The sequence below is a fragment of the Episyrphus balteatus genome, chromosome 2 (genome assembly GCF_945859705.1).
Source record: "Episyrphus balteatus chromosome 2, idEpiBalt1.1, whole genome shotgun sequence".
Taxonomy (NCBI): domain Eukaryota; kingdom Metazoa; phylum Arthropoda; class Insecta; order Diptera; family Syrphidae; genus Episyrphus; species Episyrphus balteatus.
This window is the reverse complement of record NC_079135.1, coordinates 87,230,899-87,250,150: the sequence shown is the minus strand read 5'-3', so window position 1 is coordinate 87,250,150 and position 19,252 is coordinate 87,230,899. Positions and strand designations below refer to the sequence as shown.

Here is a 19,252-nt window from a genome sequence, read left to right as displayed (position 1 = left end):
AGATATCTATTCACTTAATTTGTCTTTTCAAGTAGCTTAACGAAATGATTATTGTTTCTTTTGAAAAAAATTTTATTTGGTTATATCGAATGACATCTTTGAATAATTTCATATTTGAATCAGAAATAAAATACAAAATAATTCTATACTAAATTGACGACTAATTGCGCATTTTTAATACATATAAAGCTTATAATTTTGACTGTTCTTAAGACATGGCATCAGGAGTAAGATCTAAACTTTCCAATAAAAAAGTAGTAAACATGCGTATTTTTTTGTGGGTCTTTTTATAAAGTTCTTTATTATTTGTATTTTTTTATGAGGTGTATAATTTTCTTATTGCTAAATTCTGAAACATACATTATATCAGTCGAAGAAATTTTGGAAACCCTAATTCTTTTTTTTTAGGGAACACATATACATGTTTTAAAATTATAAATACAAAATTTTTAAAATTGAAAAAAGTTTTATTCATCACAATATTTTAATCCATTCCCTATACATAAAGCATATGCTAACATGTGAGGAATTGTATTCTGCTCATAAACTCCAGTAAATAAATGCGCCCATGGACCGGAAGCATAAACTGCAACATCCTCACCGCCATGGCCACCACTTGATTGTGGTACTGTCGCTGGCCATTTGGCATGAATATTGTTTTTATTAGTTGAAGATGGACCAATTCGTTGTTTTGTGATCTTATTATAATACGACTTGAAACCTGGTCCAGTTGCGTAGCTTAATGCCATGTATGGAATACCGTCATCGGCATTTTTTACCTCCTCTGTGATTATTTGGCTTCGGTCCTGTAATGTAAAATAGGTAAATAAGAAAAGACAACTAAAGTATGAAATAAAAACAATTAAACCCACCATATATCCTGCAAAAGACAGAGTATGCGAATGATCTGCCGACACAATAATCAAAGTATCGTCTTCCCTAGTAATTTCACGTGCAGCCTGGATAGCTTTAGAAAACTGCTCAGTCTCGTCTAGTGATAATTTCGCTTCATTATTATGATGTGCCGTATCAATGCGTCCACCCTCAATGAACAAGAAATAACCATTTTCGTCGTTGTTCATAAATTCAATAGCTTTTCTTGTCATTTCTTCAAGTGAAGGCTGATTAAGACCTTCATCTATTCTCTCTAAATTATAATCCATATGACCGTCACTAAAGACTCCCAAAAGTCTATCCACGGAATTAAGATCTAGTGAAATTAGTTCACTGCGTGTTTCAACAAATCCATTCTTCTGAGATTGTGCTTTGTAGTCATCAATGAGATTGGTTTTCTCGTCTCTAACAAAGTTTACTTTACCTCCACCCATCATAACCTTTAAACGCTTGCCAACTTCACCATGAATTAATTGTGCAGCTATGGACTCGACTCCAGAGTCCTTTCCACAACTTTCTTCAACAGATTTTTCACTTTCCCAGTTTCGTTCAGTAGTGTGGGCATATAATCCACCTGGAGAAGCATGAGTAACTGTAGTGGTTGTTATGAATCCAATTGACTTCCCTGCATCCAAAGCCCATTTACCGATTGATTCAACATATTTTGTTGAGTTTTTTGTATCCAAACAATCGCCGCGCCTTGTTTCAGCATTCATACCAATTGTACCGGTAGTGGACTTAATACCACACAAGTATGCTGTAGCAGCAGTAGCTGAATCGGTAACTATTCTATCGACACTATAAGTTTTCGAAAGCCCAGTGTAGGGGAACTTTTCAAAAGACAGCTGTTTTTCTATACCTCCAATGTAAGATCGAGTGGCAGCAATTGTTGATAGTCCCATGCCGTTGCCCATAAAGACGATAGCATTTTTGGCCCGTTTTGTATTTGGTTCGCGTGCTAGTTTAGCTCGAAGAAATGATTTGCCATGGTTCAGCCAATAGGAATTAAGATCTTCATTTATGTCCAGGGGTGGGAGATGAACATCACTTGGTTTTTCCATATGAAGCTGAGAATTGTGAGAATTTTTAGACTCTACAGACTTTTTTGGCAAAGGCTGAATCAAAACAACTATAAGAATCGCAACAAGTGCCAAAATCACAGCTCCTATCAAATAATTCTTCATTATTTAAACTTTACCGTTGTCACTTAAGCACTAACTAATCAAATACTGTTTTTGTCTACAAATATTATTTATGGATTTCACCATAATTTCTAAAAGATGTTTAGGAAGCTTTTTAAATGTTTGATAAGATATGTTTGGCAGTAATTCAATGAATGATATGTAATTTTTATATCTAATTGATGATCTTTGATTTTAATATCTTATATACGCATCTATTGTCATGAGTCGTTATTTTCAATTCTTATCTTATCTTAATCTAAATGTGATTAATTTTGAAACCGGCAGTTGATTGTTATATTAGATTTTTTTTAAATAAAAGTAAGCGTGATTAACCTTTGTGGTTGGTTATGTTTTCAATCGCTTACAATGAACTCGCAAATAATAAATTTACTAGAAAAGATAAGATTAAAATAATTGACAGAAGCTTTTTGACCATATTACCTGGGATTTCAATTATTCGCTTGTAGGCCGATTGAAACAGTTTGTATTTGGCTTTCAAACTCTTACAATATTAAGAACTCGTAGTTCACTTGTGAGGAAGTAAGGATTATATTATACAAAATGCAATCAACATTTAAAATGGTAGCTGTTTTATCAGCTTTTACAGCAATTATTGCGATTGCAAGTGCAGACAAAAGTGAGTTTAGATTTTAAGATAAAAATAATCCTTATATTATGTTGGAACTTCCAAAAGTGTTATTATCTACAATTTAAAGCCCATTGAGTTGGTACCAAAAACCTGTTTAAAAACTTTGTAAAATGTACTGAAAGTTTTCGTTCTCTTAATAGTTTACCATCAAGGAAGTTTTTTGTACAATAGCAGAAATATCAGATTTATGAGTAATATTTTTTCGAATAATTTTCGGATGTTTTCATTTGATATTAATACTTGCGGTGGTTTTTTGGGATATTCTGGATTGCGTCTTTGGGTATTTAATTTCATCGATGCGTTCGTCGGTAAACTTTTCAGAAGTCGAATAATTAAGGTTAGATATAACTGCACCGAACTGATTTTTACTGCTTTTATAGGGTTTCATGTAAAAAATCGATTTTTTTTAACGATGATGTTAAAGTCAAAAAAAAGTGTATGTTCATTCGATCTTCCGTGTTCATCGGTTTGTCGTTACGTCCATTGTACATTGAGTCGCAAACAAAACGTTTTTTTTTTTTTGGAAAATTGCCTTGGATTTTGCAATAATAAGCTAAATAATAAGTTCTTTAACTACAAGAGCATGTACGTGCGATCAAGTCGTGCATTTTTTGATAGAAATTTTACAATTTCAAATAACCTGAGCTTACTGCGTGGTACGCGAAAAACCCCGAAGTTTTCTGACTCTTGTAAGTTTTAAACTCATGAATTCTAAAATGTGCATATCTTGAAAAAAAAATATTAGGAACAAATAATGCTTCAAATAGAATTTCTTTCGAAGCTACAAACTTAATTAAATACTACTACTAATTATATGCTACTAGAATAGATTTCAGCAACATAATATTCCAAAATATCGGTTCGGTACAATTTTTGCGATGTATGATGTTTCAAATGACTCTATCAAAGGTTAAATAAAATGTGTACACCTTACATCTTTTCCCAAACCAAGCTTGTATTACAAAAATGTGAAGTTACTATTTATAACATTTATCAAAAAATAAACAACAGACTTATATTATTTCTGTTAAATGAATGATCCTATCAAAATGTAATTTATGAATTGTTAATCTAGAGTGGTTTGTAATCGGACACGTTTTATAATAACAGGTAGTCATTCATTATACAATTTTATTAATGAGTTAATCTCAAGTGGAATGATACACAACTTCTCCTGCTTCAAAAAACAGAGTTATTAGTTTTCAATAAAACTTCCAATTCGTTTATAGATTTAATTGCTGCAAGTTTATTTATTTATGTATTATTGTATATTAATGATTACTATAAATTACAAAATATCTATAAAGAATAACTTCACCCAGAGCGCACCCAGCTCAATTCAATCCAGGGCTGGGTTCTTTTTTTATCAGTTAAAATAAATTAAATTATACTATGTTAATTGCGTGATTGCAAATATAAAATCTTGTTATTAATCATATTGTAGATGCTAGCAGTGCTAGGCCACACGTCTTCAGTTGGATTTTCTAGCAGGTACTTTCACTTTGGAAATCGACTAGTGGCATAGCCTTCTATCAGCTCGAGCATTAATTCTATTGAACAAGGTTTCTGACTTTCCGAGGGAAATGATTAGGATGCAGTTACACATACACCACAGTGCTCCTCTAAGTTAAACCAAGAAAATAAAAATAATAATATTAGGTAGACTACACGGTTGTTGTTCATAAAGAATCAGTGATTTTCATGTCCGGTTTTAGGTATATTAATTAACTTATTTGCTGACTATAATATTCAGTTAAACAAATTTGAATGTCAGTAGTTCTTAGATCTCGGAAAAAAACGTATACAGGGTGTCCCACAGTCACCGCCCCAAATGAAAACCATGGATTCTTGAGGTCATTTTAAGTCGAAAAACTTAACTGGTAATTTTCTCGTTTTCGTCCCGTTTTCGAGTTACCACGGTTTTTATGATTTTTGTTCTCTTGTCCTTTAACTGGCCGTATCTTTGCCAAACTACGTGTGATTTGAAAGATTTTTTTTACAACCAATCAAGAATTTATTACAGTTTAAGTTTGTCTCAAAACTTTTTTTTCTGCGGACAACCGTTTCTCCACAATTTTGCATTAAACACAATTTTCTTCGTTTTTTAAGTTGTTTTTTACACTTTCATATCATTTAAGTCAAAAAAACACGTTAATGAGTATTAATTTTTTGTGCTTTTTATTAAAGCCCAGTTTATTTTCATAAAAAAAATAAGTTTTACTTCATAAAAAAGGCTACTGGAAGTAATTTAAAAAAAATAAACAAACTGAGTGAATTAAAAAAAAAAAATAATTTTTAAATAAAAAATTAATTTAAATGAATTAAAAACTTTTTCTGAGCTATTGTGGTTAAGAAAAGAACAAATAGATAAAGCTCAGAAAAAGTTTTAATTCATTTAAATTAATTTTTTATTTAAAAATTATTTTTTTTTTAATTCACTCAGTTTGTTTATTTTTTTTAAATTACTTCCAGTAGCCTTTTTTATGAAGTAAAACTTATTTTTTTTATCGAAATAAACTGGGCTTTAATAAAAAGCACAAAAAATTAATACTCATTAACGTGTTTTTTTGACTTAAATGATATGAAAGTGTAAAAAACAACTTAAAAAACGAAGAAAATTGTGTTTGATGCAAAATTGTGGAGAAACGGTTGTCCGCAGAAAAAAAAGTTTTGAGACAAACTTAAACTGTAATAAATTCTTGATTGGTTGTAAAAAAAATCTTTCAAATCAAACATAGTTTGGCAAAGATAAAGCCAGTTAAAGGACAAGAGAGCAAAAATCATAAAAACCGTGGTAACTCGAAAACGGGACGAAAACGAGAAAATTACCAGTTAAGTTTTTCGACTTAAAATGACCTCAGGAATCCATGGTTTTCATTTGGGGCGGTGACTGTGGGACACCCTGTATATACGTGCGATCACAAACGCAAAATTAGAGCATGAAAGATGAAAATTTTCACTGAACATAGTGCAATTTTTAATAGTTCGGTTCTTACATACATATATCATATCCATGGTTTTGAAACTTATTCATTCACTTTTGTGAATGACTACCATAATTATGCTGATTCTCAGGCCTTTTCTAATATTAATATCAAGTCCAGTCCAACCTCTTCTTGCTTTGGCATATTGATTTCTTAAGAATAACATTTATCGCATAAATGAAATAGTTATAATCAAATAATAATGATATCATAAAAAAAAAATAAGCGTCAAACTTTGGACAGATTAAAATTTAGTTTGTAGTTTCTGTGTAGTACTTGGGTATATATGTATAAAAATAAATTAATTGCTGGGCTGTCCTGTTAGAAATAACTTTCAAATGAATAAAACTAGTCACGGAAGTGTTCTAAAAACACATTTTGGCAGGGTTGCCGAGTACTTACTCGTATTTTACCATGTGGCACCCGAAATTATTTTTTTTGAGAATGAAGAGAGTCCTAACTTAAATCTAATGTGTGTATAATAAACTTTCCTGTTTATACAAATTAAAAAGGTTTCCAGTTAGAAGGTTCCATTCAAAGTGGCAACCCTATTATTAATTTTTCAGTATTAACTTACCTTTCATTTCACAACAATTTTAACCTCTAATCTTTAGAGTTTAGTAACTTGAAGGTTACCTCTCCAACTGTTAATGCTATTGCAAAACTCCAATCAATCTCTTTCAAACTGTTTTGCAATCGATTCAATACTAATTTAAGAAAAAATATTTAACTATAAAATCACTAACTTTTGAATATTTTTTTCTCTTTCAAAAGTGCATCCTAGACTATCACTTAGAAGCCTCAAAGAAGAAATCAAATATCCTGAAGAGCAGAACACAAAATTCTGGGTTGACAAGGCACAATCAATTTTAGCTGGCAAACTACAAAATGCTGAACTCAACAAAAATCGTGCCAAAAATATAATAATGTTCCTTGGTGATGGCATGTCTGTGCACACAGTTACTGCTACCAGAGCTTTTATGGGTGATAGTTCGAAGCAAATTTCTTTTGAGAAATTCCCATACCTAGGCCTGTCGAAGACTTATTGTGTAAACAAACAAGTTGCTGATTCTGCATGCAGTGCAACTGCTTATTTATCAGGCGTAAAGGGTAACTACGGGACCATTGGAGTAAATGCTCAAGTCAAACGTAGTGACTGCACAAAAGCTCAAGATCCTTCTACACATACTGAGAGTATTGCCGAATGGGCTCAAGATGCTGGCAAATCTACTGGATTGGTAACAACAGCTCGTGTAACACATGCTTCTCCAGCTGGAGTCTATGCTCATACTGCCAATCGCAACTGGGAGAGTGACACCGACATTATCAAGGACAAGTGTAGTGCTGTTGATAATTTAGACATTGCCAGGCAATTAGTACATACTCCTGTTGGCAGAAATTTGAAAGTTATCATGGGTGGTGGACGAAGAGAATTCAGAGGAAAGAAACAAAATGATGAAGAAGGTATCAAGGGCAGACGTACTGATGGACGGGATCTGATTCAAGAATGGATTGCTGACAAAAAATTACAAGATGCTGATGCATCATACGTATGGAGCCGCAAAGGATTGAATAGCCTTGATCTGAGTAAGACCGAGTATCTTTTGGGACTTTTTAGCTCAAACCATTGTCCTTATCATGGTGATTTGGCAAGGGAAGGTCTAGAAAAGTCAGATCCTTCTCTAAGTGAAATGACAGAAGCCGCTATCAAAGTGCTGAAAAAGAACAAAAAGGGATACTTCTTATTTGTAGAAGGAGCTAAAATTGACATGGCTCATCATGAAAATTGGGCTCGTAAGGCTTTAGAAGACACAAAAGAATTTGCACATGCTGTTGAATTGGCAAGAAATATGACATCTGAAAAGGATACTTTGATTGTTGTTACCTCAGATCACTCACACACAATGACAATCAATGGATATCCGGTAAGCATACAAATATCTTATAAAAAACTGAATTTTGTAACTTTAAACATTTTTTCTTTTAGCTACGATCTCAAGACATTCTAGGATTTTCTGATGAAAAAGGTACAGATGATCTTCCTTTCACTGCTTTGTCATACGCCAATGGTCCTGGATACTATAATACATTCTCAAAAGAAGAAGGTCGTCGAGATCTCTCATTAGACGATTTGACAGATCCTAAGTACTCATACATGGCAACAGTTCCACTTGGTTCGGAGACTCATGGAGGTGATGATGTTGCAATTTTCACATCAGGTCCTTACGCTCATACATTCACTGGCAACTACGAGCAAAGTAATATTCCAGCTTTGATGGCATACGCTGCGGACATTGGGCCTTTTCAAGAAAGTAAACTGAGTTCATTGACAGACCAGCAATAATAAAAATATATAATTTATTACCTGTTTAAGTAAATGCCGATAAGATACTCAATAAATAAAAGCTATACGTTCTATAAAATTTTATTGAGTTATATTTGTCTAGCCCAGGGTTAATTTACTCACGTTTACATATCACGCAATTAGTATTTTATTTTTCTATAGCTTTTGGAGGATTTTAATTAGCTTGATGATAATCATTATTCGCAGTTTGATTTGAAGACTTCGTTATACCGCAAAGATAAAATGGGAATTTTGAAAATGTTTTATAAAAAAAAAAAAATATAATACTCGTACTGGAAGTTTTTATTAACATCGGTCTTGTTGTTTTTATAATTCAATTTCTTGCAATTACTATTTGATAGGCGCTTTTGATTTCATCGCCATTATTTGTCATCTTCTATAATACATAGAAAATAGAATACACAGGGTGTCTAGTAATAAGATATTGAAAACACTGGTCAACAAGGATTTTGCCACAAGAACCAAAATATACTTTCCTATAGGTTTTTGATGTGCTTAACTCAAATCTGAAGTCAGAAATTTTTTATTGGCTACCGTTTTTGAAATATTATCCCTAGAAAGTGCCAAAAACCTCATTTTGGCTGTTTTCGAGGTTATCTTCTTATGTGAGGTAATTCATTATGAATAAAATTGTAACGGTGTCTATAAGAACTGGTTTTATTCTTCCAAAAAATAAATTTTTCCGATATCTCTTTTACTGCCCGAGATATTAAAAATTTAAGTAGCGGTCTGTGACTCAGAAACAGAACTGGTCAACCAAATTAAACTTTTTTTTTGCCACAAGAACCAAAATATACTTTTCTAGAGGTTTTTGGGATGCTGAAATCGAATCCGTAATCAGAAAAATTCTATTAGCCTCCGTTCTTTAAATATTACCGTTATAATATTCGAAAAAAGCGGTTATAGCAGTTTATAGCGGTTATATTTCAAGAACGGGGGCTAATAGAATTTTTCTGATTGTGGATTCGAGTTCAGCAACCCAAAAACCTCTAGAAAAGTATATTTTGGTTTTTGTGGCAAACATTTTATGACCAGTGATTTAAACTTTAGATTAAATTTAGTTTCTCTTTGGCTTATTAACTGAAACTTAGATATCTCTAGCAATAAAAGAGATATCGGTAAATTTTAAACGGTTTTTGGAAAAAGAATATCTGTTCTTATAATCACTGTTACAAATTTGTTTATAATGAATTACCCCACATTAAAATAAAAGCTCGAAAACAGCCAAAATGACGTTTTTTAGCATTTTATAACGGTAATATCTCAAAAACGGAGGCTTCAAAAATCGCGCGATTTTTCAGCTATTCTGTTACTTTCTAATGCTTTTCAATGTAAACATCGTACTGCAAAACATCAGGGAGTAACAGAATAGCTGCAAGAAATCGCGCGATTTCTTGTAGCTATTCTGTTACTCCCTGATGGGTTACTTCACGGTCTTAACATGGAAAGGCATTAGTTTGCAGCACGATCTTAACATTGAAAAGCATTATTAAATAACAGAATAGCTGGAAAAATCGCGCGATTTTTTCAGCTATTCTGTTATTTAATAATGCTTTTCAATGCAAAGATCGTGCTGCAAACGAATGCCTTTCAATTTCTTGCAGCTTTTCTGTTACTCCCTGTTGGTTTGCAGCAATACTTTACATTGAAAAGCATTAGTAAGTAACAGAATAGTTCAAAAATCGCGCGATTTGTTCAGCTATTTTGTTATACTAATGCTTTTCAATGTAAAGATATTGCTGCAAACCAACAGGGAGTCCACAATATGCGGTACTTTGCCAATTCTGGGTCCTTGATAAGCGGAATTTTACAACAGTTTTTTTGAAAGATAATTTAGTATAGCATTTTTATGTAAAGTATGAAATATGAAATAAAGCCCCAAATTGTTTTTAAAATAAAATGAAAGTAAGCCCCAAAATAAGTGTTGGGGTCTAATTTCATGGGGGCCTTATTTAGTAATGAAATTATTCCCTTAAAAACAAAATGAAACAAGGCCCCAAAAAAGAAATAACACCCCAAAATTTGAGAAATTTTTTGTTTTGTGTGTATTTTTTTGGGGCCTAATTTCGCGGAGCCCATTTTTTTGCATATGACCCAAGAACTGTCTTCTGAAACTTTTTTTTATCAATTTAAGGATCAGCACCTAAAATAAGAAATGTCAACAGTTATAAGCCGAATATGTGTTTCTTAAATATGCAATCTATAACCTATATAATTCCAAAAATTTGGTTGGTAAACAAAATTATTGCACGAAAATGATTATAATTACTTTTTATTATTGAACAATTATAAATAAGAGGAAACACTAAGTTTTTCTCAAAATATAGTTTTTACTGTTGGCGAATAGATGAATCTTTTCATTCAACATTCGCCAAGTCTTTTGAGAGAAGCCTAGTGTCCACTTCTATTTTTAATTATTCAATGAGTTTTATTCAATAAAAATTGTAGTGTGTTTTTACAAAGCAGCATATGGCTGATAATCAGGATGATATTGAGGAGCTTGAACTATGTATTGAACTGCAGGCTGGCTTCCGTAGGTGAAATATCCACTTCGAGCAAGAATTGGTTGATTGATAGCGTAAGCATGACCTGCTGGTAATTGGGGAACGTACGAGTATTGAACTGGAACCGGACCTTGGCTCAAAGTAATTGGAGCACTCTGAATTTCTCCACTCAAAACCCTTCTGTGAGCTTCCAAATGCTCAGCTCTAGCTGCTTTTACTTCTGGTGTCTCTTCAACTGGAACTGGAGCAACAACATCAGGAATTGCTGGCTGTTCTACAACTTCAGGAATTTTGGGAATATTTGTGCCTGAAGCCAAGAATCCATTATGACTATCAGCGGTGTAAGTAATAGTTTGAGTTTCTCCATTGGCATCGATATAACGGTATGCACCTTGAACAACTCCTTCGGGTGTACGTTTTTCCTGACGAGCCTGGTGTCCATCGTTGAATCCAAAATGATAGCCACCCTGCTCATCTGTTGTTGAAAAACTTGGTTCCAAAAGTCCAGCTGAACATGTTGCCAAAAATGCCACAGATAAAATTACCAAAAATGTCTTCATGATGTTTTTTGTTGGTAATTGAAAAATAAGTTTGATGTTGAGGGAAGAGAATCCAATAATTAACTGATACTGATGTTATCATTAAAATAGTATTTATAGGAAAAAAAATGCAGCAAATTGGTTTGAATAGAAAAGAATGCTGTTCATTTGGGGAACAGGTATTAAAAACATGTCTTGAACATGTATCGGCTACTTTTATTAATTGGAAAGTAACGACTTCTTCTTCTTCTTGTAATTGAATTTGAATTATTAGCAACAAATAAAATAAAAGACCAACTAAGCGGGAACTTATTCTTTAGAATAGGTAAGTAGATAAAGTGCATTTTTGATATAGTTCAACTATTCGTCACAGTCAAGGAATTTGCATTTTTGAATTTCTCTAGCTAATGAGAGCCACTTTTAAAAGGAAGTTTCCATGAAACTTACTACAAAAAGGTTTTCAGCCCCGTGATTATTTCTGCCACTCTGAGTGTGAATTAATGGCGCCTAATGCAAGGTACTGTGACAAATATTCTGTTTAAATTACAAATGCTGTTTTAAATACTTTAAAGTCAGTTTCGAGTTGGATAAAGATCAAACAGTTAATGAATAAATTCTTGATGACGTCCAACTTTCATCCTTGAAGAAAAAAAGGAAACGCAATAATGAAAAAGAAAACTCTTTTCAACGCATTCAATTGAAATCGAAATTGGAAAACTACGTAAATTTAATCGAAGTAAAGTTTCCTGTGTGAAACTTTTTTTTACTTTACATTGACTCTGCAATGGATTTTAAAAGCCAACGTAAGAGTTGTAAGAATTTCAAGGATATAGATTTATGTACTTTAAGTCAGAAGAAGAAAATGTCAAGAGGTCGATATTGGCACTATTGACATTGGCAAGGCTCTAGATGTCGATGTATCTACTATACGGGGGTCGGTAAACAAAGAATCCTCTTTTCTCACAAAAGTCAATAATTTTGTATTGCAGTTGCAGCAATATAATAATCACTCAACCTTGAGTTTGTTTTTGTGTTTATATAAAAATAAAAAAAAAATAAATGAACTATTAAATGCGTTTTCATGGAAAATCTGAGAAGAAAAAGAAAATTCATGTAGATACGAGCATTTGTCAGCTATACCTATTATTACCAGCGTCTGCACGTGTGGGTGGATAGAGCAGAGGATTCCATAAGAATAAGAGAGGTAATGGTAGTAGATGTATTCATCGGCATCTTTCACAAAACAGACACGTGAGATATGTCTAGTTTCTAGTACATAACAACGTTGTGATGTGAATAAGAGCACTTAATGAATTCAAAATCAAACACAATCTGAGGAAAAACAACACCTATAATGTCGAACTGGTCGCACATACTCGCTGAAACATAGCCAAAGTCTATTGTTTGTAAATTACAGAAAATGTATTAAAACGAAAGCAGGTCATTTTATACAAAATATAGTACCTAACCTGTAATAGGGTAATATGGCCTAGGCCCTAGGGCGTTAAAATACTTAAAATTAACAAAATAAATAAAATGTATAAACCCGTTTTCAAAAAACTGATTTTTCAAGAAGAAAACTCTAACATTTTTTTAAATTTAAAACTGAAGGTTTTGAAAATCGTCGTTTATGAGATATTCAGAAGTCAAGAAAACGCCTCTATGACAAATACCGTTATTAAATATTAGTTTTTTTCAAAATTTGTTTCGACTTGGAAAATATTTGGAAAATATTCGTGTGTGTCATTTTTTAGTAAATAAAATAAAATATTTTATATTTAAAGAATTTAAAACTAATAAAAAATATAATTAAAAATTGTGTTGGAATATTTATTTTTGAATTTGTGTAGTTTTTGATAGTATTTTATCCCCACTTTAAAAAAATAAAAAAATAAAAAATACAGAAGTAACCAAAGGGAACTATTTTTTTTTTTTTTTATAAATTAAAAATGGACAAAAGTCAATACTGGTATTTACTTTAAGCTCTTAAACACGAAATTATAATTATTTTTAATTATAATAAATTAAAGGTGCTTTGAACTACTTTTTAAATAGAGCAATAGTAGGTAGTTGAAAGCAACTTTAAGTAATAAGCAGTAGATGAATGCCCCCAAAGGCACGCAGCTTTTACAAAATTTATATCATTTAAAAAAACAGTCATGACAATTTTTACTTGCGATATAGGAACTATATATCAAGTTATGCATTCGTAAAAAAAAAAAAAGTTGAGATAACATTTTTCCATGACATTACGATGGTAGACAATGCCAAAAAAGTGGGTCCCGGAAGTCCGTCTGTCTGTCTGTCTGTCTGTCTGTCTGTCTGTCTGTCAGTCTGTCAGTCTGTCTGTCAGTCTGTCTGTCTGTCTGTATAAGGAGCTACAGCCTAAACGGATGGACCGATTGATGTCAAACCTGGTATGCAGCGTTATTTGGCGACTCTCCAGAGGGGTTTTTGGAATTAATTTTTTTGGACCAAAAATAACGGTAGGTACTTGTCATATACCGATTTTAGTAAAATTGAAATATTACAAAAACGGCTCTAACGATTTTGTTGAAAAAATTCAAATTTTAGTTTAAAGTTAAGTTCTATCTTTTAATGAAAAAATTTTTTTTGAAAACCATTATTAACGGTACCTGCCATAGAACCGTTTTTTTCAAATCCGATTATCTCCAAAACTGCTTATTCGATTTCAACGAAACTTTTTGTGAAGAAGCATTTATATAATTTAAATATAAGCCTAAAATAAAATTTTGAAAAAAATAATTTTTGGATTTTTAAACAAATTTTGAAAATTTTTTTTTGAAAAATCAAATTTTGGAAAACGGGACATTTAATTTTTTTGAAATTTTGTTTTTAGATGTTGATTAGTAATTTCTACAAAATGGCATACCAATTTTATTTTTAAACTTTTTTTCCAAAAAATTATTTATAAAAAATTAGTTTTTTAAAAAACGGCTCTAACGATTTTGAAAAAATTTTTTCTTAAAATGCATGTTAATATATCAATCAAAACTGCATACTTGTTTTGGAGAGCAATTTAATTTCAGATATTATTTTATTTTTTTTAAAAAACGAATTTTATTTTTTTTTCCAAATTTTTATATAAAAATTCTTAAAAATTTAAGCAACTTTAACTCTAAGAGCAAGTTCGTGCGACCCCAGTCGTGCATTTTATTTTGATACGAGCGATCTGTGACAAGATATCGAAAATTAAAAAAAAAAAAACTTTTAAAAAATTGAGCGTTTGAAATACAGGTTTTTCGAAAAAAGTTTTTGTCAAAATTGAGAAAGAGGAAAGTATTTCTTGCTTTTGATTCTGAAACAACATACATAGTTGTGGAAAACATTTATTATACTCTCTAATAGACCAAATTCTCTTTAAGATAGCATTTTCGATACGAGCGATCATCAATCAAAAGTTATTGTTAAGAGCTGTCATATTTCAAAAAACACCTGTTTTTCGATTCCTATTTTTAAATTACTGTTAAATGATTGTTCGTATCGAAAATTTTGTCATGGAACTTCTTCTAGGGAATATTTCTGTATATGAAACACAAACACTCCCTCGACTTTATTAAATGAGGCTTTCAAGAGTTATTTTTTTTTTTTACGAATCCATAACTCACCATTCCAATAATAAACAAGAACATAAATACCTATCTCATAATACTCTGTAGAGTTGTTAAGGATATACATGGGAAAACGAACACTGTCACAAATTATTTCCATCAGCCTTCGGGTATAATAAGCTCTAGTTATGAGTTGCAGAACAATATGTTTTATCTTGTTTAGCAGTCTCGTTAGTTGAATGGAATACATGAAAATACATTTTTATGTTGAAGAATCTAAATTGAAAATATTTTTTTTATTATTTCTCTAAGAATATAAATTAAAGCAGCTGCGTTTTTAGCAGCGAAAAAAAAATCTCTTTTTGATAAAATTGAAAATATCTCATTTCAAAAAAAAAAAAAAAAACAATTTGACAAACCGTCTTTTGAGTAAATCAGTTGCTCAGATAAACACGATATTGTAAATACTTTTGTTTCAAAACCAGTTGGGACGACCAAAGGAAACTTATGTCGTTTTCGATTGGTTTCACTCAAGAATTGACTTAGTCTTAAAGCGAATGGAACAGGTCAAATCGCTTCCACTCAATTCTATTTTTTTTTTTATTTCTTCGAAATTTCAAATGTCAAATATTTTTAATTTTATAATTTTTTTTTTCTTGCAAATGAAAATCATGGCGTTAGAGTTGGAAAATTATTAACTAATGTTCGAATAAAATGGTAATTTATCCGTTATTGTTTAAATTTTAGATTTGGAATTAATTTAAAAGAAAGAAAACAATAAATTGTTGAATGAAAAATAAAAAAAATTGATTGAGTGTTTTTTTTTTGACATGTGAGTGGATTCTGATTCTGATTTGAATTCTGATTTGAAATCGAGAAGAGAATTTCGCTCCTATTTCTGTCCTAGTGAGACAAAGGATTAGTCGAAAGGTCGAAATTATTATTACCGTTCAAGCAAATGCACAAAAAATGTCGGTTCTACGGTCGGAGCACAGTGGTGCCTTTGGGTGCTTTTTGGCGTAAAAATTCATTTGCACGGCCATTTCTTTATGAAATGTCATGAAATTTGGTACACTGAAGGATATTAGCAGGGATAGGATCTTGTGGACCTTAAAACTTAAAAAAAGGCAAAATAAAACTCCCAAAAAGGCATAAAAAGGCATTTATTGAGAGAAAGAATGAAATATAAAAATTAATTGCAGTAATTTTGAACAATCATGAGTTTTTTTTAAATTTTCAGTTAACAAGCGCCTGCGATTGTCCCTTAAGAGTGCTTTAAAGGAGCTAAAAGATCTCTCTACATCTGTTGAGACGAATGGACCCCAATTAAAGCGCTCGACATAACCCACTTCAACATTTGCCGGGAGCTCTTGATTTGTGTTCCCATGTATTACGCAATTTATTTGTTCAACTCTCTCGAGTCCCTTTTTTACCAAAAAATTGATCTGTACTTCTCAAAAACATCTTTTGCGACTGCCCCTTTCGCAGCTTCCAAATCTCTCTTGATAATGTCCAGAATCTGGAGAACTTCTTCAATGGAGTATTGTAAATTGAGTAAGTTAGCTTTTGAACCCTGATACGTGTCGGTTGTCTGCCGCGCAATAGAACGTAGAAGACAATAAATGGTAGCAATAGCAGACAAACAAGTTGCATATAGGTAGATCTTTTCACTAAAATTTTGTTTGTGTGGGGTAACTATTGAGTAAGTAATGTACTGAGTAAGTTAGACCCGTTTTCTGAATCGAAACTTAAGCATTTTAGTTCTACACAAACCCTTATGTGACAGTTTACGCAGAGGAAAAAGTAGGGAATAAGAGTTTATGTTCAACATAAATTATTTAAGTTTCGATTCAGCAAATGGCACTTAGCTTCTTGTTTGTTTTTTTGAGTGTTTTGTGTGTAGGCATTACTTTAAAGGCGCTAAAAAGATAAAAAACATAGGAAAAGGCAAAAAAGGCAATAACAAGAGAAAAGGCAAAAAAAGGCAATAACGAAAGAAAAGGCAAAAAAAAGGCAAAATAAAATACATATATTTGGTACGAGGGGGATGTGAAACGTGTTTGTTTTTGATCTATAATGTCGTACGATTGAGCAAGAAAAAAAGGCAAATTCCACAACATCCTATCCCTGGATATTAGTATGGGAAATACAAAAAAAAAGTGTCAAAATGGCCACTAGAATATTCTTTTCAAAACAGTATATTAGCATATAACAGAATATTAGTATATTATAGATCTTAGATTTAGATATATGTAGTTTTTCATATTCCGTCAAAAATCAAACATTTTGAAAAAATATACCCCAAAAAGTGCCATATTACTAAAATACCTTTTTAGACCCTTATTACTAGGGCTCTTGATACCCGCATACCCGGGTAACTACCCGGGTACCCGGGTACCTGCATTTCCGGGTATTACCCGGGGGCCATTAATTCGGGTACCCGTTATAATACGGGTACCCGGTCATATTCGGGTAGCCGCAATATTTTCGTATCTAGGCATTAATAATGTGATTGAAACAGATTTAAGAACATTTCTCAGTCTTTGCTGTTTACCACACTGTAAAATCAGTAAATGTATAGTTGGATTCGATCGATTCGACTATAGTCAAGGTTAAAAAAAAAACATAAACAATATTATAAATTTAACATAACTTTATTTCTTTTAGACTTTAAGACTTTTATATGAAAAACAGTAGTATAGTACAGTATTTATATAAACAATAGTACATAAAATCAACAAATAAAAAAAAAAATTGTTACACTCATGAAACTTTGCAAAAAGTTTGCTTTTGGCATTGAATAATTATATATAGAAGTGACACCGATAGTTTCTAGCGCCACACAATTTTATTTTTTTCGGCAATCAGATGTACTAAAAAATCCCCAGAGAGAATGGGGCTTGTCTTAGAAAATTATTTTTCCAAAAATTTGTTTTTAAAAAAGGAAATTTTACAAATACAAACGTAACAAAACAAATATCAAATAAAAATAAATTGTATCGACATGTCGAAATCCTATAATAGAAAAAAAAATAAGGAAATTTTACTCACACATAAAACATAAAACAAATACATATCAAACAAAAATAAATCGTATCGACACATCGACATCCTATAAATGAAAAAATAAAATAAGGAAATTTTACTCATACATACAAAATTACACAAATATCAAACAAAAATATTGAAAAGTTAGTTGACATTATAAATGTATCCATAGTAACTCGAAACTAAAAACAAGAAATTTTTTATTAACGACGAGAATTTAAACAAAATTAAATATTATTGTTATATGTATATCCTAGGCACGTTATAGCTTATAGGGCATGAAAGTTACCCTTGTTTCAATAGTCCTATATAGTGACAATAGTGACAAGGTGATTGCTGTTTAATTTTGCTTTCTGAGTTGGTATCCCCACAGAGATTGCTATTTTTTTTATATTATATTTTGTTTTGGAATATTATGAAATGCGTAACAATTAGAGCCTTTTTTTGCTGAATCGAAACTTAAGCATTTAATTACAACATAAATCCTTATGTGACAGTTTACGCCGAAGTAAAAATAGAGCCTAAAAGTTTATGTTCAACATGAATTATTTAAGGTTCGTTTCAGCTTAAAGAAAAAAAGAAAAACGTTAAGAAAAACTCAACGTAATTATTTAAATCAGGTAAGAGCTCAAACCAATAAGTCGTTTTGGCTCAAACTTTTTGTTTATTTTTGATTCCAAGGAGGGGAAATTGAAATTTTTTAACGGTACCAACTAGAGATGCTGCGAATAATGATTCGGTCGAATACCGAACATTCGACCACGCTTATATGTACATTCACTTACTATTAGGCTATTATTACTATAATCCAAAAAAGCTTATCATTAGTAAATTTGATTTTCTACGAGCCTTACTAATAATCAAATTAAAGGTTCACTTAAATATTTAACTGAATTATACATATTTCTCTCAACCAATATAAACAATACTCAGGTTAAAGGCTAAAGCTCGGCTAAATTTAATACTTGAGTTTCATAACCATAAAATTAACCGAGCATTAGCTTTTAACCTGAGTTGTTTTTATACACTAGACCAAAAAGTTTAAGGAACAAAGGAAAATTCGTGATAGCTTCAAAACAAGTACCTATTCGATTTGATTTTTTTTTACTAAGATAGATTTTTAGAAAAAAAAAATTTCAAAATCGTTGGAACCTTATAAATAAATTAAAAAAATAAATTCAAAAATAAAATTGGTATGCAATTTTGTAAAAATTACTAATCCAAAAACTATTATTTTCCCAAATTTTCTTTCTGTTTTATATCTAAACTATATAAATGCTTTTGTATAAAAAAATTCGTTGAAATTAAATTGGTAGTTTGGCACGGTTCTACGGTACGTTAATAATAATTTTAAAAAATGTCCATGATTGCCCAAAAACTATTATATAATTTTTTTAAACAAAATCACTGGTGCCGTTTTCGAGAAAATTAACATCACTACAAAATTAATAAAAACAAAGAGAGGCCCCAAGTTAAGTCTTTTCCGTTGTACCCACTATGATTACTGCACTCT

General features: G+C 31.4%; 3 protein-coding genes across 4 annotated transcripts; 1 reads left to right on the top strand and 2 right to left on the bottom strand.

Annotated features, from left to right (window-relative positions):
• Positions 1 to 467: 467 nt before the first annotated feature.
• Positions 468 to 2,078, bottom strand: LOC129909552 (alkaline phosphatase, tissue-nonspecific isozyme-like). The gene is made up of 2 exons (XM_055986626.1): positions 873 to 2,078; positions 468 to 806 (listed from the first exon to the last, which is right to left on the bottom strand). The coding sequence occupies exons 1-2, from the start codon at positions 2,076 to 2,078 to the stop codon at positions 468 to 470; spliced, it is 1,545 nt and encodes a 514-aa protein (XP_055842601.1).
• Positions 2,079 to 2,642: 564 nt separating this feature from the next.
• On the top strand, positions 2,643 to 8,092 carry LOC129909276 (membrane-bound alkaline phosphatase). 2 transcript variants are annotated; one of them, XM_055986348.1, is made up of 3 exons: positions 2,643 to 2,715; positions 6,486 to 7,636; positions 7,699 to 8,092. In XM_055986348.1, exons 1-3 carry the CDS (start codon positions 2,658 to 2,660, stop codon positions 8,053 to 8,055), a joined length of 1,566 nt encoding a protein of 521 aa, XP_055842323.1. In that variant the 5' UTR covers positions 2,643 to 2,657; the 3' UTR covers positions 8,056 to 8,092. The 2 variants fall into 2 exon arrangements, with proteins under 2 accessions (XP_055842323.1, XP_055842322.1); XM_055986347.1 differs by lacking the exon at positions 2,643 to 2,715 and adding an exon at positions 3,296 to 3,416.
• A 2,439-nt stretch (positions 8,093 to 10,531) lies between these two features.
• On the bottom strand, positions 10,532 to 11,140 carry LOC129909551 (cuticle protein 6-like). The gene has a single exon (XM_055986624.1). The coding sequence runs from the start codon at positions 11,138 to 11,140 to the stop codon at positions 10,532 to 10,534; it is 609 nt and encodes a 202-aa protein (XP_055842599.1).
• Between the last annotated feature and the right edge of the window lie 8,112 nt (positions 11,141 to 19,252).